We start from the raw sequence: 26,323 nt of genomic DNA on the forward strand, positions 1-26,323 counted from the left end.
GACAGGCTTTGCATGTCTATGTAATCCAAAGAGACAGCATGGGCAGGACTCGGGCTTCTCGTTAGAATATCCCAGAACACAACAACATAATCGTGTCATTAGCCTCGGGCCATTCTGCCACATTGTTATTGCGGGTGGGAAACACTGGATTAGATTTCAGCAGACTTAGCTGACCTCTGCCTCACAGCCCACCAGAACAGGGGAACTACAGCATGCTGTCCTCCACTCTGGCACCAAGCCTAGCCAAACATTTTAACTTTCATAGACAAAAACAAAACGTTTCACCCTTCTTTCCCTCATTTCTTCCAGTTGTAAAATGTTTTTTTTATAAAGCTTTATGGAGACATGTTTCTACTGACTTTTTGTGCTGCTGCTGCAAAATTCGAGCAAAATTCACGCACTGTGATCCTGCGTTGATTATTTTGCTTTTTGTCTTTTTCTTTATTCCTTAATGTGTTATTCATCCTGTTCCGTGTGTCTCCAGGCACACTTCAGAAATGGATATAAAATAAACAGTCGTGTTTTCGCCCCATCACTAGCCCTTGACTGCATATACCTGTAACAATAAACAGCTGGGTTTCTTGGCTTGTTTATACTCATCTCTAAGCGTTTGAGGACAGAACCACAACAGGAACTAGACTGTGTATATGGATTTGCTAGGCAGACGCCCACTGTGAAGCGCAGGGTTGGTGGATGTTACTAGACCATGATAGAGCGGAGGCTGCTGGTAGGTAGTGTGCACTCTGTCTGGCAGGGCTGAGGTTTACCTTGGAGTGACACCAACCATCTGCATGCTATAAGGACTAAATTGCCAGCTTGATGTCCAGCACGCAAGACAAAAACTTTCTACATACATGAGGATGGTGTGTATTTGTGGGTGTAAGGGTGTAAAACAGAACCAGACAGAGACAAAGATGGAGAACAGCCAGCCAGTAATAGGTAAAAAGAAGTATTCAGTAGCAAGTGTGGAAGACTAAGGTAATTTCATTTTATTGCCTCATTTTCAATAAAGACGTGTCATCAAGATTTTATGTCAAGCACAATCACATAATTGGTTTGTTTTTTTAGGGACAACTTTTAACAGATGGCCAATATGCAGTCATATATATGTGCACACGATCTTTAACTCTTTCGCTCTTACATGTATGTTTTTTCACGAGAAGATAGATATTTAAAATTATATTTGAAATATATAAATTTCAGAATAAAATCGTGAAAAAACTGTGCTGAATATTTGAGGTTTTTAGCCAGTTAATCCCCCAAACTGAGACCCCGCAGGGCCTATGCACAGTGTATTGTTTCTAGCTTGCCTATGTATCTTATTAGCCGACTGTTCTTATTAATCGTTTTTGTAAATGTAAAATAATATATTTAATATCATTAAAAAAAGAAGTGAAAAATGGAATAATGGATCAGGCAAATACACAACTTAATACTGAAGGTAGTGTAATGTGGAAAATTAAGTGCACTCTCTTTGCTCTCATGGGATTTAAGAAGGGTACGTTTACCAGCTGTTGCTGTTGCCGCTGGTTTATCAGCAAGTGTGAGCACATCTATAAAAGCAGATGTTTTGGCAATTTGCTAGTCTGGAGCATTCATGGGTGTGTTAACACAATGACACAATCCTCCCAGGGGTGGACAGCTGCAAATCTCCCACAGAATGGCAGAAAAAGAAAAGAATCAATGCAGTCAAAGTCCAGCGACCTGACAGAAACACCGTGATGGGACGTAAAGAGAGCTGTGCATAAAATAATGCTCACAATCTTGGATGGACGTACTTTAAATCTTATACTTTTTTACATTTTAACTTTTTATCTCCTAAAAGATAAATATTTTCCATATGACTAAAACTGATTCTCAAGTATGATTTCAGTAACTCACCTACACAAGGTACTTTGTTTAGCGTAAAGCAGCTGTGGCAGATGTTCTAGTTTTAATCTCCACATTTCCACTTTTTCTCAAAATGTTATTTTGACTTTATGAAAAGAAAACGTGCTGATAGAGATGGCTCTACAAAGCTACTGAACTGTGGGCTTCTACATAATTTTTCACAGGATTGCACAGAGTGAAAAGTTTATATGTGTATATATGTATGCATTTATTTCTATTCATGCTGGAAGTGAGAAAAACAACCCTGCTGTTTTGTCTGAGGCACCACACAACACATTTTGTAGGCAGATAGTACTACACAAATACGTGCAATGTTAAATTGTAACTGTTTCATGTGCCTATGGGAACTGTATTTGAAACTGGAAGAATTGTTAGTAGGAACAGTTCAACAGCAGCTTGAGCTTCATCCCCACATCTACAGCCATGTTTTGTTTTGAGCCAAAAAACTAAACAAGTCTTTCAATTAAAAGGTGACACTCAGGGGCAGCTAATTTACTCTCTCTTTTTTTTTTTCTTTTTACTTGCCGTTGCACATTTGTATTCACTTGTGCATTGACATTGTTTCTAGAAATGGGCCAGAGTGCTGAGACCTGCGACGGGGCAGCATTTTTCTCGCCACCTCCCTATGACTCAGAGTTCAATTTTGGGAAATGTATAAGACAAGATGTAAAAGGTCAGTTTCTCTGACAGTGGCATCTCTGGCAGATGGGTTCCAAAAAATGTACATGGTGGGGAAAAAAATCACCATCACCAAATCATCAAAACAAGAGCACAAGGTCTGTGAACTGGAGAACTGTGCACGAAAGCACAAGAGTCAGTCTGTAAGGAAACTGGGGGACTGGTATGCATACTGAGGGAGCTAATTAGAAAATTTAGCTAATTTACTCTCTGCAGCTTCCATGAAGTAAACCGAATGTTTTAGTGTTTTTCAGTTCACTGCTTTAAATTTAAGCCCAACTCAATTCGGTCTTTGTTGTTCTTAGTTAGAAGACTGTACGCTATCAGCTGAAACTCTAACTAAGCCACAGGCTGGTAAACTTAATGCAACACTTACAAACTAAACAATCAGATGGTTTTCCTCGGAAGCCGTAGTCACAGTATGAGATTTTCTTCAGTGTTGATCGCTACTTTATTTCCTCTGGAACTGATCAAAGAACTTAGTTTTCCAGTTCGTTTGTGTTCTTGTGTAACACTTGAAGCTGCTGCCAAGTCATAATTATGATTTTAGTTTATTATAAATGCCCATGTTAGTTATTATGAATACAGTTAGTACATTTATTATGTTTAACATCTCACAGAAAGCAATTCATATTGAAACTAAAATTAACTTTCTCATCTCACTTAAGCTTAAAGGTTCTTTTTTACTCCTAACAGAAATAGTGACTTAATTTATACTGTGATATAGATCAGTATTGACTGAAAAAAATAGTTGTGATTAAGACTTTTTTTCCATTGCCCAGCTGTAATTTATGGCACTGGAATCATTGGAAAAATGGAGTTCCTCACTGGAAAATTCATATGAACCCTTCTCAAGTTGGAACACCAATTTGGAAAGCTGGCAAAAAGTTTTGTACATAACTTGCAGGATATTCGGTATGCAACATAAACAGAATAGTAGCACAGAAAAGAAACATGTCAGAGTAATACACTTTTGATTCATGCTGGAAATTTGCTTCTTTCAGATTTTTGCTAACATTTTAAACATTTTTTGCCGTCTCTGCTGAGTGGACACACTAGATTACTTAGATAAGTTTTTTACTGGCAGTAATCTGGTAACAAGCCAGTCAAAGCAATATTCATTTTGTATGTCCTGGAAACAGCTATCAATGTGTCATTTAAATCCTCTGAGCTATAAAACAACACATCATCTTTTCAGCATCAATCTTTCCCACGTTCCGAATTAAAAGGACATGAATGCAGTGAAGTCGGAAGAACAACCTCCCAACTGAGGAAGTGGGACCATCCACGGACCTTCAATTCACACTTAGGGTAACCTTGAGAATTGGCAGTTTGTGCTATAAAGTGTCTTGCTGTAGCAACTTCACTAAATCTAGTTGGGATTATGGGTTGGCCCACACACAATCATAATGGTTTGCTCAGATATGCAGAGAAAGTTTCATAAATAATATTCCCAGCGTCTCAAGACACAACATGCCGGACAGGCGTCTTTAATTCAACTGACAGGAAAATTAAAAGCCTTCATTACCCTAAAGTCATCTAGGGGAAACAAACTTTAACAGCTCAGATCAGCACACTATGAATGCGATGGTCTGAGCTGAGCCAATCCCCAGCCAGCTCTGGGCTTCTGATTCGTTTTCCAGAAGGATGTGGGACTCGCTAGTGTGGCAGCTGCTTAAAATAAAGTGACAATTTTTAATGGGGTTTCAAACCTCAGCGAGTCACTGCATCCTGCCAAGCCCCCAGAGATGGCAAACGTCCAAACCCTGCTTTTATCAGACAGGACACGGAGGAGTGAGCTTGTTCTCTCAGCTCAGTTCCATAAGGAGGCCCAAATGCAGTCAACCGTTTACTACTATTTTGTGGAAGTGCCTTTCCCATCAGCAGGGGCTTTTTATATGTGCCATACGTGCACACACGACTAACGGGCTCTAAGCTGGGCTTTGAGGTGAACGCTCGCCTAACAATCAATGGCATCAGAAAATCCTGTTAAGTTCAGTTAAACCTCTGGTCAGTTTGTGGGGTCTGAGTGAAGCTATTTTCATGGTAATGATAAAAACCTGATGAAAAACAGGTTTTCACTCAAATTGTGGCTTGAGTGTAATATGCACCGTATTGCCTGATCTCTTTTGACTCTCTCTGTTACAGTCAGTTGAGTCTACGCTCTGATCAGGGCCAGCTGAAAGAGGTGTTCAGTCACACACAGCGAGAAAGAGACACGAAGCCTGAGACTAACAGGAAATGCAATTACTGTCTGTCTGAACGCAGCTTTCCTCAACAGTATGACCAATTTCACAGTAATTTTAGTGAGTCAACAAGTCGTAAGTAATTATTATAGGCACCTTCATGTTTTCACACGGCGCACAGCTCCCCTTTGTGGTTTTATCCCTTGGCCATTTGATCCTTCTAATCATCTACATGCTATTTAAACTGTACACAGGAGCAGCAGGCCCCTACAAATCCCTAGAGGCGGCCCACCACCTCTGTGTTTATGGAATACTGTCATTTAAACACTGTGTCAACAGGTATCAAGTTCCTGCTTTGGTTTCTTTCCTGTTTTAGGGCTGGTAGTGTACAGTAACAGTGGACACTTCGCTGACAGTGTGCTGTCAGAGCCTCGGGTGGTCACTAGATACGTTGCGCTGCTGATCACTATGAAACTGCACTTTCCAAGTTGTGTCTGACAGGTTAATGTTTGACTTTTGAGGTGAGGGAAATGCTGCAAATAACGGCTTCGAAAAGAATGGCTGGAGGGCAGATATCTCAACTCTAAAGTGGCGCCTGCCCCATCGCTTGATCAAACAGTCATCCAGGGAAGGTGAAATAAGATCTTGGATCAGTGACATCAGAAATCTGACAACTGCAGCGGTGTGATGCTCTCAAACCTTCCACGTTCACTTCCCACACTCTGCAGATTCATTACTTCAAGTCCTATATTGTTTTCACCGAGGCTAGTGAGAGCCAGTAAGGCATGTAATGGCAAGCTGCAAGTGCAGTTGGTTGGAAATTACAATAATTGGGACTGAACATATACACCTTCAAAGAAGTTCAGTCACAGTCAAACAGCCAGCTCATGTTCCCCTACCTGCATGCTGGCCAGGTTGCTGCTATAGCAGTTGTTGATGTTACTCGCCTGTCTCTCAATTAACTCTTTTGCCACACGAATGCACCATCTTGGATTCTGCACCCTCAGTGAGTTTGGCCTAACGGCATATGAGCGTATGTTATCCACCTGCTGCAATATCTTGCTAGAGGGGCTCTCCGAATCATTGCACATCTTCTGGAAAGCAGAAAAAATACAACCCTTAAAAAATAAAATACTTCAATACAAGCAGCATGATCCAAAATTGTAATTTCCACGTGAACTTTGCAAAACTTGAACCTCTTTGAGACACAGTTTGTAAACAGAAGCAATTATAGTACAGAGGTGGGTTAACCAACATCTCAAAATAACCATCAAAGCAACAGAAATATAAATTTAACAGATTTGTTAGCTCGGCTTTAAATGTCAGTTTAAAAAGTGACAAAGTGACAGGCTCTGTATACAGCTAGCTGTATCCAAAGCTTCATTACATCTCTGGGAAGAACCATGAGACTAGATCAAGCAATGAAAAGGGATGATTTCAAAAAGAATATGACATCTTTAGTTATCCCAATTGCAATCTTCAGATACCTCTCAGCCATGACTGCTGAATAAAAGCCCTGAGAGATGAAACACACCACACCATGAAACACGACTTTGTATGCAAACAGCCAGTGAATGAGTTGGTGGATTATCCAAACAAATATTTTAGGGAATTCCCCATCATATCCCCACCATAAATCAACAAATTCAACCTACTACTTTGCTTACAGTGCTGTTGAACTAGACCCAGAAAGACACATGCAGGGTTATTTGACTGACAATTTTAGTTTGTTGTCATCTATACTCTCAACTCTAAAAATATTTCTTCAAGCTCACCTTAACTTTGAGGTTATGACGGTGAATTTTATGCCATAAAATCAGCATGTTAGCATTGTCACTGCATGTTCATGTTAACATTAGAAGTTAGCACTACAGCACAGGGCTAGGAACTGTGCTGTAGCGCTAACTTCTAATGTATTTTTGTGGATTGTTGCATGTATGGCACAACACCAAATTATACACTAAATCCTGCAACCTATAAGACTCAATAATATTAACACATATGATGACTACCAAGAGCTCATAGTGCCTCTCCAGTCGTATGATTCATCAGAGAGCTCTGCACGAGAAGCTCTTCCATTCACACACATGTGGTGACTTTCACTGGACATGAAAAACCTCCTGGCTTATCATTCCCAGGGTGTCAAAACTGTCATTGGACTCTCAAAGATGTGCACAAGGTGTTCCCTTTGGCTTCTGGGCTGTGGCATTATTTGACACTGAAAGCAAACAGGCTTGTTTGGAAGAGTGACAAAGTATACACGAGGAAGATTTAGCGGCAGCGGCTGCCTAAATTACAAGAATGTCAACCAGAAGGTCACAGATCGCGTGCCACTTGGGAGCACTTAATTGTGCTTTGTTTTCACTCTGTTTGCTTAAGTTTAAGCACCACAACTGCCTGTAAAGGTTTACAAAAAGATCAGGATTTGGTTTAAAGTGCAGACTTTCGTGTTAAAAGAATTACCCTCAAGCATATCTACTGCATTCAAACATCACATCAAGGGGTCCTGAATCATCACATATACATGTAGCAAGTTTGTAGCAAGACTGAACATACTCCTGCTGCGATCAGTGACTCAAGGCACAAATGTCAAAGAACACCTTGTGTGTATCTGCGTGACGCCAGCAGGTTTGACAAAATGTCAGTATTTGACTCCCTGGGAATGAAGACAGACGTCCATGTACACTGACACTGCACAAGTGATTGCTGTGAGTTCAGCCTGTCTGCGCATACCTCTGTCAGAGCCAAAATGATTAAACAAATACCCCCTTTGTGCACAGCAGCCTTGATTAGGCTGAGTTTCATGTACCTCTCTGAAAAAGAAATACAGGAAAGTGCCGTTGGTGGTGCCAGAATTTACTTGCCCTGTTCAAACACCGTTCCCATCAAAGTTGTTTTAACTCTCTCACATGGAAACTACATTTATCATGCCTCTCCTGAACATTCGGAGAACCAGTATGATTATCTGACTGAAAGATAAATATTGAAACTTTATCTGCATTAGTGGTCACAAAATGCTGGCATCAATAACTTTGAGCAGGAGACTGTTTTAACTGCAATGACACGAGTGGAAATAGGATTGTTGTGGTGCGCTTAATGGAGTGCGGGATCTTCTACCAGCCCAACATTAGTGATGACGCAGAGACAAACTACACAATATTTTGAAATGTTCAACAAGGGAGAATCACCGTCGGTTGCTCGATGCGTTTAAAATAACCATTATTATTATTTATACCATTTAAAAACTAAAATAACTGTGGTTCAAAATAACACCCAGTCAATAAGAGGTTTTTCGTAATATTTACCTTAGGTGCAGAGTAATGTGTCTGAAAGCTCACATCTAAACCGGGTATTTAAATTCTGTTTACTACAGGACAAAAGTATTACAAAAAACTCACACAAAAGAAAAGTGTTGAGATAAGCAATCCTGCCCTCTAGTGGTGACAATCTAAATTGCACTGGTGAGTGTTTCTCATCCTAAAACAGTCACTGATTACTTAGGCTACGTTCACACTGCAGGTCTTAATGCTCAATTCCGATTTTTTGATCAAATCCAATTTTTTTGTCTGCTTGTTCACACTATAAATAAAATGTGACAGCAAACGCGCTCTAGTGTGAACGCTCAAAGCGGCCCGCATGCGCAAAAGAAGATGTCACACACAACGCGCTCTGTTTAGACCCAGAGCAAACAGTATTGTTTGACTGATGGCCCTTAATATAAAGACTTGTTTTGGACTTTTGCTTTAAGTTATAAAGTTATTTTGTTATTTACATTTGGCCTAATAATGATCCTTATTGCTGTTTTAGAGGAGCGGTGCTTCAAAGGATAGTTGCAGATTTCTGTCATAATCTGCAGATTATACAGTACAAAGAAAATGTTCAAATTTCTCCAACGTTGTCTTCCCAACAGTTTCACTGACATGTACACTGGATGGCCAGGAAGCGTTCACGATGTCTTCTCGGGCGCTTCTCCGGCGCTGATAATTGGCGTCTGTCTTGTGTCAGTGACGTAAAAGACGGATTTAATGCGACACGACCGTTCAAACAGCAGTCGATTTCTAAAACATCAGATATGTATCGGGCTCAGTACCACATACGAAAGTGACCCAGATCGGATTTGAAAATATCGGATTTGTGCCGTTCACACTGTCATACCATGATCGGATATGGGTCGCATAGGGTCAAAAAAGTCGGATTCGATGCGCTTTCGCCTGCAGTGTGAACGTAGCCGAAGTCAAGAAAAACTTAAATGGTGCATGTTTTGGTTGTTGATTAATCCCGGGGTCAAACTGTCTGCTTCCAGCTTTTCAGTTATTTAGTGAATTTATTTATTATTCATGACAATAAAGAAAATATATTTTAGTTTGGGGCTTAAGAAAATAATACATTTCAAGTTGTCACCTTGAGTATTTTTGCATGTAACACCTAAGTAAGGATTGAGGAAATAATAAAGAAAAACGGTTAATCAAAATAATACAGATAAATTAATATTGATAATTATTGCTGTCTTGCTGAATTTCTCTAAAAAAAGTGTTATAATTATATTAATACAGAAACAAACCCAAAATATTTTTCTTCTTATAGTTGTAAAGTAAAAAAAAAAAAAAAAGGTAGATAGCCTTTTATTGCCCTTTAATTCTTTAAAATAACCCACTATTATAAGTTTTCAAAGAGTCCAGAAAATCGGAGCTCATCTTTCTCATTATATCTCAAAAAGATTATCGTCTCGCACTAATAATGATCTCGTGTAGGTTGTATTATACAGACATCCTTCTAAGGAGCTGTTCGTCCCTGACACACTCAGACTTTGTCTTCCTTGAGCTTTCGGTCTCCGTGTGAGATGACACATCACTGAATAATAAATGATCCATCTTTAGGATTCTTTTCATTTAATATTCTTAGAATGACTTTTCCTCCACACAGCTACTGAACACATTACACTCAAATCCCTTAAAGAAAAAAAATGCATTATTGAACTGAGGTGTTGTTCTTCCGCTGCTCTAGAAGTTTCAGTAGACACAAACGGGCACCACTGCTCTTATCAAGGCGCTGTAGCAAACAAAACACGGCTTTACATGTATCATTCACGAGAAATGCTTGTAAGGGCAGATTTTATTGCTCTACCTGCCAGCTGACAAGCCTGCAAAAGGTTGTCTTATGGTCTTTTTTTAAATAACTGGATACATGCAAATAATACATAAAGACCTATATTCCATTTAAAAAGGTTAACCCCAAATTTTGTCCACCAAGGTCCACTCTGCTGGGGGAAAAATGGTGACAAACAAAATAAAAAAAGTTAAAAACTACAGTTTTAACCGTTTTAAATCGCTGCAAATTCCTCCATCAGTCCTTCACCCAACAAAGCCCCAGGTTTGACCTCCTCCCTGCAAGCTTTGTGATGATGTTTACGGTGTGAGTCTTGTGTTCAGCTCCTGCTCTGCCACATGTCTGACCCATGTACCTGTTAGGGATGCATCAGTTATGAAATTATGATATCTGATGGTATTGGGCCAGTCTTTTGATTCAGTTTTACAGGAAAGTATTTGTTTTTGAAGTCTTCATCACACAACAAGCGCTCTTTTTTTAAAATAAAACTCAAAAAAGGTAAATTAAACTGTGTATCACTGAAACTGTCCACTTAACAGCTGTCTTGATGATAACTGTGGACAAGCCACAGAAGATCATTGCTGAAAAGGGTTGCTGTTCACGGAGGGCTGCCGGTAAGCGTAAGAATGGAAAGTTGACTAGAAGAGTGGTAGAAAAGGTGAATGCAACATGGATGACAACACCACCTTCTTTATGGAGATACAGATTTCCTTTAGCAGCAGGACTTAACATCGGCTCACACAGTGGAAACTACTGTGCTTGTTAGGCCCTTCAACTCAGCTGACCTGAGCCCACACTCCATGGGGTCAAGAGGAAAATGAGAAACAACACAGCAACCTGGGCTTCAGTAACACCTCAGCAGTGCCACAAGTGCCACAAGATGAACATAACTATGCCATGCCACACTGAGGCAGTAATTCATAGTAAAGGAACCCCAAATACTGAGTATATGAATGGTTGTATCTTTCAGAAGTTGGATATTTGTGCGTTGTAAATCCTTTGTTGATTGCTCTTATAAAATATTCTAATAATTTGAGGTATTTCAGATTTTCATCAACTATAAACCACAATCATCAAACTTCAAAAGGAAACATGAAGACTTTACTTGTAATATACACAGAGTATATCAAAGTGTACCTTTTTTTATTTAAATTCCAAAAAGTATCAATAAACAAATAAATAAAAACTTTTTTGCAATATTTCTTTTACTTGCACTGGTACATGCGCAGGAGAGCACATCCCTGCAGCCCAGAGTGGTGAACCATCAGAGATAGACGCAGAGTCAATCATACCTCATCTGGTCTTTCATAACTGATCTTACATCTATTAATTTAATATAATCTAACAGTAAGAATACACAAGAAAGTAATGAGTAGTCTACATGTCATTACTTTGCTTCATGTTACTGATCGCTCTTCTTACAGCAAAAGACTGCCAGAACTGGCTGCTTCACACCCCGTCTAATATTACTTCATCTTGTTTCTCCCCTCTCTACTTTATTAAAAATACTTGATTACCATCAAGGTTATGGACCATCACACAGTACTCTATAATACCTGCGTAATTTTTCACATGATAAGAGCTACATATCAGCCTCCAATGACGATTTAGTAAATAGGGAGCCACTTCAACCTCCTCCAACAAACCACAAGGCTTATGTGCTACAGATGAAAAGAAGAAATTTGATTCACCACTTGAGGGAAAAAAAGAAAAAAATCACAGGTACAACCAGGCTACAAAGATGAGGAGGACAGAGTAGCAGATGCTGATGTGTGACCCAAAAGTAAACAAATGACTCCACTGAGCTTTGCAGGAGCACTCACTAGTTAAACTCCATATGACAGGAGGAGCAAACGGATGGAAACTACCGATGCAGTTACATCTTCCGTTTATACTGCAGCGTCTTTTTGGAAATAGGGTAAATTATTGAAGTATAAGCTAAAACTGTGGAAGGGGGGAGAAGATTAATGTTCATGGAGTTAGATTTTTAACTTTGCTTGCAATGTCTTCAACAACAGCTAGGGGGCTCTGGCTATTAAGAATGATCTTTCCATTCCTATTACACAGAGTAACTGATTTATTATTTTATTTACGCAGTGTTGTCATAGTAACTGATATTGATCATTCAGTATGGAATAGCAGTGAGCTAAGGCCAGTCTCTTAGTAGTCAGTGGGTGTATTTTTAAGAAAACAAAACCACCATATGATGTTAATTCTGTGCACCTTAAAACTGAAGTACAGTTAATTAATACTGTTTGTCCTCCAATCACAGATGCCCCAAGTACCACACTGCACTTTGTTTCTACTCTTTAGGGGCAGCTATAGACCGACTGGTGTGAGCAGAGCCGTCTTTTTCACTACATCTGTGGATGGAAAACGTTTGTCTGTGCTTGTGATAATGACTGCCTGTCTTCATGTAATATACTATAACAACTGCACAGTCCTCACACTTGGGATAATTCAAAATAAATTGAATTAAAGGAAATTAAATTAATAAAATTAAATATAATTCTCAAACTTTCCACAGCAGAAATTACAAACTAAACTCATCATACTTTCTGTTTTATATAACCCACATATCTGGACACATAACCTGGTACATAGTTTGAACACACGGGGCTCCAACATTAATCCCACAGATTCCTTATTAAGCATAAAAAGAAATCAATACATGATTGATATAACAAATTGTTTACACAAAGGGTTTATGTAGTTAATCAACTTACTACTGAAAACCAGTATGAACCTGGAGAGAACAAGTCAGATAAAGCAGAACTCTGAGACATCGGGCTCAGTATGACTAAGTAATCCTATAAGCCTGGTTCAAGTATCAAGCAATTAGCATTTAGATAGGAAAAATATTGATATTCAGTATACATCTGACATTGTTATACCACTCACAGTAATTATGACATTTTGTAGTACATGTAGATAATGATATGAGTCAAACGTTGGTGGGGACAATGAAGCTATAAAAAAAAAAAAATCTTGACATTATGTGGTTCTCTGTGCTAATGAAAACTTCCTTCCTTCACCGCCATAATAGTAATGGGTTTATTATTGTCCCGGATCATTTGCAAGCTTTTAAAAGCAGACACACAGTAACTATCTAAATGTGCTCCCACTTTATCAAGAAAAGGCTCTATTATGTTATTTCCTTTATTTGTGGAGAAAAGGAGCTCTGTGAGGCAGCACTTAGTCAAGCAGTGCTCGACATAATTTAGTATAAGCATGCTAAGACACAGTGCAATGGTACAAGAGCCAAATGCAGTTACATTTACCTATTTGTCACATTCAGAAATACTATATGAAACACCCTGAATTCCTTTTCTTTTAATTGTTAACATATAACTTATCATCTGTGAAGGACGGCTGTGTGGCAGACAGGATGTGGTCCCGAATGCAGAATGTAGAAGAAAACTAAAAAAAAAAGTAACTTTAATGATGGGTTCTTTCACAAAACGCAACCAGTAGCAGGACAGGAGAAAATAATCCAAAAAGTAGGACTCTTCCAGAACAAGAAAACACAACCATGAGAGAGTATTTAACAGAGGACAAGACAGTGAGAGGACAGCTGAAACTAATCACAGATGGTGAGACAAGGGAAGTAGAACTAAATAAAGGACTATCAAAATAAAACTGTAAATAACTAAAACTGAGACCAGGACTCAAACACAAGAACTTGACACAGACACAGAAAGCAAGCAAACACAAAAAAGAAGGAACAGAAAAGAAAGACATCATCAACTAAAGCAGTAGAGGAACTACTGCACAAGGAAAGAAAAACTGATATCATAAAAAGAAGACTAAGGAGCTCAAGCATAAATCCCATCTGAAAACCAGAAGGAAGTCACAAACCTACACAGCACATAATGAACTTAAAGATCTTTAGAACAGAGGCAGAGATAGTAAAGGCAGAGAAACTTGCATCAAGGAGAAGGAAAACAAACAAGACATCTAAACACTAGGAAACAACAGAAAGCTAAACATCAACAATCCAGAATGCAGAGCCATATCACAAAAAGTGCAAAACTAGAGAAAACATCCCAAAAACTCAAAACCCTGGGATCTAGACCCGGGTACCGTGACATCATCAGGCTTTGACTGTAACTTTATAAGAAATGAATTGGCAACAGATTAGCTGGATCTGTGTTACATGGAACAAATATGTCTCTGATAGCAGAGTAACTTAAACTTTACTGTGCTATAAGCATTACACCTTTATAATATGTGAGAAACTTCTGTTTGTGACCAACTTGTGGTATTTGTTATTATGGGGTATATTTTTTGTATCTGTGGCACCTTTCTGCGTGGTGAACATGCATTAATTGCTGCTTTTTTATTTTTTTACTGCAGCCCATTTGATTTAGATAAACACAGGTGTTAGCACTCACAGCAATTAACACACATGTTTGAGCAAGGAACACATAAGCTTCAGGCCCCTGAGTTTCAGTCCACCCTGGACCATTCGCTGCTTTTTCTTCCGTCTTGTGCTCTTCGTGTCTGCTCTGTATTACGTGGTCAAAATAAAGGCTGGGAAAATTAAGCTGCAGTCCACTCCTAATAACTCTGTCTTCTATAATCAGGGATTAAAGTGGGATGTGACAGGTGGGGAAGCTTTAAGATCAGGTGTAGCAGTGTAGCGTGGGGAAAACAATTACTTACAAAATACATCACGTAACAGCTTGTTTTGTGAGCCTGTACATTCAGATTCTTCTTCACATACAGGCTGTGATCAGGTGACGTGCGCTGATTTAGCTGACAAGATCTAAGCAGATTTTTCACAAGTTATATGGCTGATTTTCAACTCACTGGCAATATAGCGTAAGGTTAAAATGCAGAATTTGGTGAGTGAATTAATCATCACTGACCATGAGCAACACAGCCTGCTGTGCACCAATCCAGCATAGTCCATCACTGAAAATCTCACCAAAATACTGTACTAACCAGTTTAAACAGCGTGGCATTTTCGCACACACGCATTTGAATAACACAAGTACAGTATATTACAGGATTTTGCAAGAGATTTTACAAAAGCACACATATAGCTCCAAAATCTGATGTCTAGTGCAGCAGTCACAGGCCACAGACCGGAGTCGTTTGGTACCGGGCCACAAGAGTTGAGGCTCGGGTGTGAAATATATGGTTTTTATGGTTTTGAATCAGTTTTATCTTTTTTTTTTTTTTTAATCGTTAACTTGGTTTCCCGTGTGTTATGAATAAATCTTCTTTTTTTGGTACTGGTTTTATTTTGTTGTATTTATTCGTGACACCCTAAAGGCTGGTCCCTGAAAATATTGTCGGACATAAACCGGTCTGTGGCGCAAAAAAGGTCGGGTCCGCTGCTCTAGTGTTTCCGCCTTCTTACATCTTACATCTTGTATAGAAACTGTTTGTTTCTATACAAGATTTGTACATATTTGTACTAATTTGTACATCTGTTCTTATTTGTTAAATTTATTGAGATTTTGAGAAAAATTTTTAAAAAACAAAAACATTACTTCGTTGAGCTTGCTCCCCTTCTCTATCACTGGCTAAATCAGGGGTGGCCAACTCCAGGCCTCGAGGGCCGGTGTCCTGCAGGTTTTAGACATCACCCTTGGTCAACACACCTGAATCAAATGATTAGTTCATTACCAGGCATCTGGAGAACTGCAAGAAATGTTGAGGAGGTAATTTAGCCATTTAAATCAGCTGTGATGGATCAAGGACATGTTTAAAACCTGCAGAACACCGGGTCTAGAGGCCTGGAGTTGACCACCCCTGGGCTATATGGTAATAACCAATATTCCCTCTAAACTGCCCGCGCACTGCTGGCACGGACTCTGCACACAGAAAATCTGCGTTGCGCACAAAAAAAAATCTAACCAGAATTGAAATTAAAATCAAAACTTTAACAATTCTGTTTTGCAGTGTTAGTCAATAAGTGACTGGCTGCTCCCGTATGGGATTAGAACGATGCCACCTTATCCCATAGTCCAGCCAATGATGTGATTCACATTCAAATATATGCAGCTAATCAAAGTCGTTGACAGGCTATGACAGCGTCCTTATGTGCCGACACCGGTGTTTTAGCTAGCAAAGCGGCTGATGTGGAGTGAAGCCACGTTAATGACAACGTGTACAACCATTGGAGATGTGAGCAGGACAGACGGAACAACTGACGGGAAAAATGTGGACTTTATACCAGTTTTGATTTTGTGTTGATCGGCCACGTAAAACCAGAGTTATGATAAAAATATCTGCACTGTTTGGTTTTCTTCCTGAATACTGTCGTTGTTTATATTTACTGCGGGAAGAAACGGTAAAAACGGCTTTTTATAAGGAAAACGCTCAAAAGCCTGTGAGCAAAAACAGCCCCTCACCAGCCTTTCCTATTGGTGGAAAAATGTACCATGTCGACCAATCAAAAAATGATATGGCAACATGGCATTTAGTTGTTTAGAAAGGGGGAAGTTTTAGGAGTGACGGCGGTGTTCTGAGATGTGAGAGATTTTCGACCTTTAGCATGTTTGTAGTTTAAAGTTAGTGTGTTGTCTTGTGTAGTCAGTGTGTAGTGTAGTCAATAGTTTTGTTGTGTGTCAGAACAATGAGGCGACTTTTGAATGTTACAGGTGTTACAGCAGTGATACATCTGCTGCTGTCAGGCCTGCAGGTATCAGGCTGTTGTTCTCCTTCATCTCATAGTGGACAGAAATTATTTTTTGGAGGGGCACAAATAATTTGTGTGGCATCAGATTTGATGCAGAACAGCTGATTGTTCTGTAAATAGTTTGAAATGTTTTTGTTTTTTTTGTTTTTTTTAAACACCGTGGCTGCATTTTTAGGGAAACAGCTGCAAAAACTGAGTAACTTTTTTGAAGAAGTAACTATATAATTAATTGCCCAACATTGGTCATTATATATTGTATTTTGCAGACAGAGTTACAGACTCTATCCCAGACCACAGACTCATAATACAAGTCAGAGCTTTATAAAAATAAAAAAAGAAAGCTGTCTTTCAAGTCGCTCAAGTTATTTTTACTTCCAATAGTGTTAACATACTACGCAGGTCATGAACAAGACTTTTTTAATTTCCATTGTAAGTGGGCTAAAGCAGTTAATTAAAAGTAGTCTAACATAAACGTAAATGCTGTAATTTGATTATTTTAATAAACCATGTGACTTGGATGGATTCAATGCTGGCGTGACCACAGTGTACACGTCTGCTGTTGCTCACAGAGGTCCAAGGGACCGCTCAGGGAGTTTGTGTGTTCGCTCAGACACATGAAAAATTAGAGGGATCATTGGTAATAACCACAATCAAAACTTTGCATTTGCACCATGATGGTGTAAGCTGGCCGTAAGATTACATTAATTACATTACATTAATCAATACAGTGCAAGTATCTCCATTCTGTCACTGGAAGCAATCCAAGGCTCCAACACATGATAATTAACTCATTTTTCAATAATGTGCAATTATTTTCTTATCAGATTTAAACTGCTCATTAATTAAAGCTGCTAGAATGCCATCCCAGCACACTTTAACCCCTGAATATAATAAATCAACAGACCATAATATAAAAAAATAAATATGCTTTTGTCTATTTTTAAAAGCTTAAAAAAAGAAGCCAACTGGATTTCTACGAGTTTGTAAATTCATTTCTCCTCTCATTCAAGAGGCTTGTTCAGATATCCTTTTAACACAATACTTTACCCATACTAATTTAATCTCATAATAGAAACCCAGTTTCACAAGACTATAACTGCTTTTAACACATTAATAGAAAAAGCACTATTCCATGTGGATGAAATAAAAAATTTCCACCGACTTTTTTCCCACCGAATGTGCAAGATTTTCTCCTCTGTAGTCAAGCAGTTATACAAACTTAAATCAGTGTTTTAATGCCCAAAACAAAGCGCTGCATATGACCATATAGGACAATGTGATAATTGTACACTCCCACATCAAGTACACCTACAGTGTGGACTAGGGCCGATATATATCGGGCAATGATATAAAAACATCTATTCTTTCATTTTTCGCCATTGTTTGTTTCGTGGTGTCACAAAATAAACTGTTTACAGCAATATTTTTTCATGGTTTTGATGGTCACTGTAGTGGCTATATTCATTTCATAAAGTTCTCTCTTTCTCTTATATTTAATATAACCACACTATGGACGAACAAACACCTGTTTTTATGTTGTGGTTAGCAACAACGACGATAAAACCATCGCGTGTCCGCTTGTTTATCTTCCACATAACCCTTTCACAATAAAGCTCAAGATCCTGTTGAGACTTTTCAAAATAAACCGAATCAGGTAAAAGAGCATGCAGAGTTTTTAAGGATGAGAAGCAAAAAAGAGCCGTCAGGTGCTAAAAAATAAACCTTAGACTGAAATGTTAGAACAGGCTTTTCCCCGCAGCACGCCGTGTAATAAATACTCACAAAGAAACGGCGGCCATTACAACATATGTCTAAAGATGTATCGTTTCATGCATCGGTTAAAACACTCGACTCCAGGTACACGACGCCCAGCTGGAAACACTTCATGCAAGTCGAGCTGCCCGAGATTCACAGAATTTACAGAAAATGTTACATTTTTGTGATTTATATCATTATCGGACGATAGATGTCTTATATCGGGATATGAGATTTTGGTCATATCGCACAGCCCTAGTGTGGAGAGCCTCTTTGTACATCACTGCGTGTGAAGTTTTCACACATAAAGTGTTACAAAGACAATTGTATAAATGTGGCGAGGGTGCAAAGTAGACACATTTTGCAGGTTATAGCAACAATACTTTTCAAAGTTTACTCTATTTTTATTTTATTTTTTGTGGACATTGGCTGCTTTTTCTGTTATTTTTAGTCCAGTTCTTGTACCATTGTCAGATAAGTGGTGAATCATTCAAGCGTTAAAAAAGGCAACTAACTCGAGGTATGAACCAGTGTTGTGTGCTCACATAACAGACAACTTAGCAAAGAACCAATTGTATCTTTCTACACTTTGTTACTAGCAGTATGCTGCAAAAACACATTATTGTGATGTAGTCTATTTTGTTCAAATTACAAATTAATTTAATGTTTCTATGGTGAACTTAATTACATCTTTTACAATCTGCATGAAATTCAACAACTTAACATTTGCTGAGATGACGTGATCCAATCTAGCGGTGTAAGAGTGGTTAGCGGCCTGGACTCGCGCTATCACAAGATCACGCCAGAATTTAAACCACAGGAAAACCACTGGGGTCATAAGAGGCAGCAAAGCATTCACACACCACGTGCATGCTATTGCTATTTATTGTGGTTTAACCTGTCAAGGACAAAACCATAACATTTTGTATCAAGCTTTCTAATCATAGCTTTTCCTGCTTTATTTTTATTTTTCATTTTTGTAATGGAGTATGGCACAGTGGTTAGCACTGTTGCCTCACAGCAAGAAGGTCCTGAGTTCAAATCCACAGTCAAAAGACATGTTAGTGGGGTTACGTTCACTGATAAGCCTAATGTGTCCATATGTTTGCTTGTTTGCCCTGCGATAGACTGGCGACCTGTGACAGCTGGGAAAGGTCCAGCCCCCCACCCACGACCCTGATAAGGATGAGTGGAAGAAAATGCATGGATGGAGTGCAGCTATGTGAAAGCTGCTATAAATCCATTACTGTTTCATGTTAACCAGATTCTAGACTTTGTTGAACACTCCAAAGAATAACATTAACATAAATAAATAAAACTTAAAATAACAATGAAAAAGAATTCTAGGTTAACCAATTACTTTCTATAAGCATAAAGTACTTTTGCTGGACTAATGTAATTTGAATGGGTTGGATCAACTCAGTTAAATTAAGTTGGACTGAACTGCAGAAAATACGTTGACTCATCATTGATTAAATAAGTTGGTCCAACTCAAGTACATTAAGTTGGAATAACAGAATTACATGATGCTAAAATAAAGCAATTTAATCAAGTGGAAATCCTTTCCAAGATTATTTTTAATGATCATTTAAGTAATTATTTTGAGTGGAGGACAACAAGTAAACAAGTCACAGACTCTGTAGCCTTGCCTTCAGTGACAGACTTCCTAACCATACTTGGTCATCACGCCAAGTAAAAGACAAACTTGTCACTTGCACAAGTGCATTGATTTAGAGCTGACACCCTGCATCAAAAGCCTGTGGCCTGTATTGAGTGGTGCATTACCTTCTCCCATTAAAGCACTGGTACATAGTACAAGTACACATTTAGTACACTATACAGTATAATGAGAAAAAGAACGGCTATGTAAGCTAACTTTAAAAACTAATTAGTGAGTAAGAAAGAAAACGACAAATATTTATCAAAACAAACTTATTCAACAGCATAAGATTTAACATTATACGTTACAAGTTAATTAGGTCAAATAACCTCATCTATCTTATTTCAACATCCAAATATATACAAGACAACTTTCAAGGTAAGCTGCCTGTTGATAGGTACTGCTGCGGAAACGTATTTGGCTAATTAGTATGCTAGAAAGCTAGCATGCAGCGTGCCTTATAACGTCACAATAAATAAATAAAATAAAGCATGCTAAAAAACAAATTATGTTTTAGTATTTTAGATATTAACACAATGTTTTTACAAATGTACAGTACAAGACACTCACCATTTTCCGTCATGTTAGCCACGGGCTTTTTAAAGAAAGGAGTTCGGACTGTGTTTGTTCCCCGCAAGGGAAGCTAAAATGTTATGCCCCCAAACAATGTACACTTCCGGAAATTAAATAAATGCAATAAAACAGAAATAGTATAAAACTAGAGCATATGCTACACCAATTGTGTTCATGTAAAATACTGAAAATGTTAACTTTTATATATTATCTGACAGGCCAAAAAATTAATTAATTAATTAATAAAAAGTGCAGCTTAAAAACAGGATAAAGTTAGGTGTCATACGTGGCTATTATATAACATGGTGGACTAATGTGCCTGTATTAATTCATCTCCATACTATTGTGTAAAGTTGCACTGTTTTGGGAGTGGTTGTGTGTGTGTCACATTTGCAGTGAGCCAGTGGCTGTAATGAAGTTGGACTAATTGGAGGCGGGTGTAATTGATTGCACTGATACACTAGTCTACTTACAGCCAACACCACAAACACTGCCGTGTTACTTTGTCTTCCTGTGCAGGCCAGGGCCTATATGCCGCAACCTAAAGGCAGTTGAGTTGTAGAGGCCGGAGTGATCACTTACAGGACGGTGGGTCTTAGAGGACATCTGCTATTCCTGTTAAAGTGATCGATGTGTGGAGTGCAGCCGGCTTTGTGGCATAGCGGGCTCTGGCCTTGGACTGTGTGTTTTTACTCTCTACTCAAATGGGACACCGGACTGTTTTAACTTTTATTTTTGGATTTTTGTATGAATAAATTACCTTTTCAAATTTTATAGACTGTCAGCTTTTTGCCCACGACTGTGACCTTTGGTCAGACATGGAAATGGAAACCTAAATGTGTGTTATGACTAAGCTTTGATCATGTCCCTAAAGTCTTTTTCATTTAGAATTCCTCTTTCAGTGTACGGTTTGGTCAGCTGCGCAATTTAACTTCAATATTTTGTATGAAATATGTCAAAATGCACCAGCACAAAATGCTGTCTGTTTAAAAAAAAGAACTATGGAATATTCCACTAAGGAGACTAATAAATCAGACTAAGGAGATACTTGGTTTTCTTCTGTGCATTTTTCTGTTTTTGGCCATATTTGCAAGTCCCCAGACAAGAAAGAAGTCCCCCGTCTTAATTAGAGTTCAAGAGTTAGTAAATATGTGAAATAGCACTGCTCTGTATTGTGTTTTACAGCACTGTGGACCATGTCCTAACTGCATGAGGGTTAATTTTTCCACACAGGGCTTCAGGAAGTAGCTGACCTTTTTGAGCTGGGTGGAGATGTTAACCATCCAGATGCGGTCTATGAAGACGTGGATGTCCAGACTTCACCAGCTCCATTGGAGCCAATTTAATCTTCATGAGGTCATCCAAAAACAAGGTTGGACAACTTGAGCCATTTTTTGTTTTGTTTTTTTCCATCCATCAATATTCCTCCGCTTATCTGGGCTGTATTGTTTTTGGTGCATTTGTTTGTTTGGTTGCCTTTTTAAACCAGATTTAGTTTATCATAACACCAAAGAAGAAAGTGTGGGGCTTTGGTGAGGCTGATCTCTGTAAGGTAAAAAAAAAATTGATTTAAACTGTGCGGACAGCAGAATAAAAGAACATCATGATCCAAAGTTTAGACATGACCCAGTTTTGAAAGCCCTCTGCACAAAATTTAACCAGGCTTTAACAACAAGAATGTTCACTGACAAACAACTTGTGACTAAACATCCACATTTAGTTTGATTTTAATGTCAAACTGACTTTGGTCACGTTGTCTCTCCTATTAACCCTTACCATCATTTTCCTTTTTCTTGTCCTATAGTTGCCTGTTAACTTTTAAAGCTTGATGTAAAATAAAAAGAACACTGAAAGTGGTTTCTGCTGACTATGAAGGGTTTTTTTCTTAATGCAGTTTCAAAGTGAGTGATGGTATACTATTCTCAGGACTCATGCCTGTGCTTATATTTTAGTAGAGAAAAGTAGTTCAGCTTCATGGAGACTGTGACTGAACCAACTGATCAAAGAAATTATTAGCTATGAGACATATTTGCTCCTTTATAGAAACATGTATATATGTGTGTTTGAATATCATGGTGAAGGACACTTCAGCACATCAGGAGGAGACATGCATAGAAACAAAAGCCTTTGTGGCATCTTTGCTTCAAGTTTTCCTTTTTGTTTTGCTTCATCTCATCACTGAAGATTCTCCTACTCTGAGTTATTCATAAACTATGTTGCATTCAACTTTCAAGACAATGAGAAAGAAACATGATATGTAAACACGGCATCACACACAGAGCAACGATTCTGATGCAACAAACTACAAAGTCCTTGTTTGTGCAAAAGTACATTATGTTATGTTGCAAGAATCTATCAAAAAAAGAAACTAAAGAGCCAATTCTGAGTTCAATTTTTAGTTGATTTCACTTTATTTTATTGTACTGGCTACTGAGTTGGATTGCATGATTTAAGTTTTTGGGGCAAGACGGGACAAAGAGAGTATTGATGGCGGAAAGGGAGGACGGAGATGAAAGGAAGAATGGGAGAAAGTAGGGAACAGCAATGAGGGAGGACAACAGGAAGGTCAGGGGGGAAAGTAGGAGGGTGATAGGGAGTGTGATAAGGAGGAATATTTTATATAAAAAACAAATAAATAAATTCCATAGAAGAATAAACCAGAACAGATACATTGAAGCCATGGAAATTTTAAATATACAGCACTGCTGGAGATGAAAGATAACACTGTAAACGTGTGAATTTAAGAACAATGATCCTTATATAGGACTAAGGTCCTGAAGCCATCATTAAGGGTGACTGGTGGCTTTAGCTAATCAAATAGCTAATAAGAAAAATACATGGATTTGATATGGAGCAGTGGGGAATCTTTTATTTTTACTTCAATTTTAGAATTTAATTACTTGTTTTTCTTTTTAAATTGAATTTTTGAAAAGATTTTGAATATTTGTTCTTTCATTCTGGGAAAAAAAGTTTTTTACTGAGTGTAGAATATTGTTTTTATGTAAATCCCTTTTTCCATTTGAACTTTTTAATAACAGATCAATCGTTCATGTAGAAATAATGATTCTAAATAATTATAGTATATAGTGTGGTATATAATTACTCTTTTTGTTGACCATTAAAATATCAAGTAATGAATCACTTCTTTAACTTCTAAATAAACAGAAGACAATAATTAATTTGAAGAATAATGTACTAATGTATATTTTAGTGCACAATTAGCTACCTTATATCACGGCTGCCGAGGCGAGCCGTGTGGAATAAATGAGGATCCAATCGCAGGCAGTCGTAGAGGAGTGAAGGTGATTTATTGAACACAAAAGAATGTGGACAAACAGCAAACGGGGCTCGAACTAAACTAAACTGGGAAACAACTAAACTACAGAGCACAAACCTGAATGAAAACGAGCAGAGGAGGATGACGATGAACAACAGGGAGACGACACGGTGGATACACAGACTGACACTGAGTAATACAGACGAACCAGCAACAGGCAGGAAAACACACAGGGCTTATATACACAGGGTAGTAACGGGGGAATCGGCAACAGGAGGGAGACACAGCTGGGAGAGATCAGGGCTAACGAGACAGGGGGAACAAAGCTGCACATACTAACATCAGACAGGAACAAGAACCTTCAAAGTAAAACAGGAAACAAAACACACTTTACTAAGACACAGACTAGACAGAGACAGACTTGACACTGACCAAAGGCTACTAAATGATAATCATAATCACAACAGTATCAGATCATAAATCATAATATAGAAAAACACCAAGATAACTGAAACACCAAGTACCAGAGAAACATAAAGGAAAATCCATGATGCAAAAGTACCAAAACATAATGAACTCAAAATACTGTGTCCAACGGACCCAGAACCGTGACACCTTATTTACTTTATACACAAAATATCCCTAGCTTAAAACTGAGGCCAGATACAAAAAAACATAACATCTAGTAAATCAATAAATGGGAGGGTTACATCAGGAAGATGATCTGTTGTTAAATTTATAATATTCCACATTAGGATTTTTAATGTGGAAGCACCTTAGAGAATAAGGGAGGTGCTGAAAATGACTTTACTATTCAAAAATGCTTTTATTGAAAGAATTTTCCTTTTCCGTTTTCTTTTTTTTTTCATTGCATAAGTGTCATTAATATTTTTTATTGTGCAGGAGACAGTTTAACCAAATGATGTCGTCCATTTATGCCACTAAAATAATTATAAAATATGAATAGATGGTCCCAAAATAAATAAAGCTATCATTCATGGGTAAGTGTGGAGGATGGCTTCACCAATCTTAAACTACATTTGAAATTATATTTTTCAATTTATTTTAATTAAATTAAAGTTAATATCTATTTTCAACCATCAGCATGTAATGTAATAAACTGGATCAGAGGTCCGTGTTTTGGCCAAAGTCTCTAGAATTTATTTCCCACACATGCCTCTTATTAAGGGTTTGACCTTTTGGTATTTACTGATTATTCTGTCCTTCAGCGCACTGTATAATTTTCTCAGTCTCTAATAAACCAAATGTTAATATATCAACAGCTTCCAAACAAGCTGACAAACAAACCTGACTTTCCTGATCCTGCAAGTGTTGTTTCCACAGTCTACTGTGACTGCGTCTCATATTGTTTCCTGCCCAGAGAGTTGTGCATTACTCTGTCACTCATGAAATAAATCAACCATGAACTTATGTCCTTTTTTTCTGGTAGCACACTTGGATTTTATTTGGCTGCTTTTAGGTTATAAATGTCCCCAGAAAATGACGAGGCACGACTTGCACATCTAAATTTAAAAAATCAAAATTGCTGCCTAAATTTACATGCATCAGCCAGCAAAATCATATCACATTAGCTCCTCAGTTACCTTGTCTTACTGAAAGTGTGACTCCATGATCAACGCTGAAATCTTGCTGTTGGGTGATGCTAGATTTAGCTTTATTAGACCCTGCAGATATCAGGGATAAAATCTGTCACAATTACTGTGAGTGAGCTTTCAAGTTTATACCCCTACAGGAGATTTTAATCATCAACTAATTAAAGTTAAAATTATCTTTTAAGAGAATGTTTTGGAGTAAAGCCCCCCTGGCGAAAGCCCCCCTGGCGAAAGCCCCCCTGGCGAGGCCAACACAGTTGGTTATCATAACGGTTGACTGTTGCTAGTGAAAGAAATAAAATGAAAAGGCCTGACTGTGAGCTGGAAACTCATGTCACGATTGGATCGTGTAAGAAATTAGATAACAGAGAAGACAAGAAGATCATTTATGCAATATATGCAGATGAACACAAACTGGACAGTGTTCAGAAGGGAAAAGCAGAACACCTAAAACCTGTACTGAACTGTGATTGGTCAACAAGATGTTCCAACATAGGAACATCTCCTGAAGCAGACCATGTTATATGATTAGCATGAACTTTTACCAACTTTACTAGGATCGCAGGATGTCTACTTTGCCTCTAGGAAGAGAGGCGAGAGGCACGTCATCATAAGCCAAACACAGACTTTCTTGTAATTTTTTCAAAGCGGTCAAAGCCCAGACCTCCCTCTCCCCGGCTATCTCCTTCAGTTTGTCCGGGTCATCAGGCCAGCCAAGAGATATAATCTCAAGTGTGTCCTGGGTCTGCTCCCGGAGGGATATGCCCAAAACACCTCACCCAGAAGGCACCCAGGAGGTATTCTAGTCAGATGCACTGACCACCTCAACTGATTCCTTTCGTTGTTGAGGAGCAGCGGCTCTACTATGGCTGAACTCTTTACCTTATTTCTAAGGGTGAGGCCAGCTACCCTTCAGAAAAAAAATTTCCTCCG

At 38.4% G+C, this 26,323-nt stretch overlaps 1 protein-coding gene across 3 annotated transcripts in view; it reads right to left on the reverse strand.

The window, feature by feature from the left end:
- runx2b (RUNX family transcription factor 2b) overlaps nt 1–20,601 on the reverse strand; it is a 138,166-nt gene extending 117,565 nt beyond the window's left edge. For 2 of the 3 annotated variants that reach the window (XM_026194193.1, XM_026194190.1), the window contains exons 1-2: nt 20,498–20,601; nt 5,654–5,848 (exon numbers count right to left, since the gene is read on the reverse strand). In XM_026194193.1, the coding sequence (XP_026049978.1) occupies nt 5,654–5,848; nt 20,498–20,500 (198 nt within the window). In that variant the 5' untranslated portion in view covers nt 20,501–20,601. The remainder of the gene's footprint in view (nt 1–5,653; nt 5,849–20,497) is intronic. The other variant, XM_026194191.1, reaches the window with a different exon arrangement.
- Nucleotides 20,602–26,323: the final 5,722 nt, after the last annotated feature.

Source organism: Astatotilapia calliptera, chromosome 15 (assembly GCF_900246225.1).
Source record: "Astatotilapia calliptera chromosome 15, fAstCal1.2, whole genome shotgun sequence".
NCBI lineage: Eukaryota > Metazoa > Chordata > Actinopteri > Cichliformes > Cichlidae > Astatotilapia > Astatotilapia calliptera.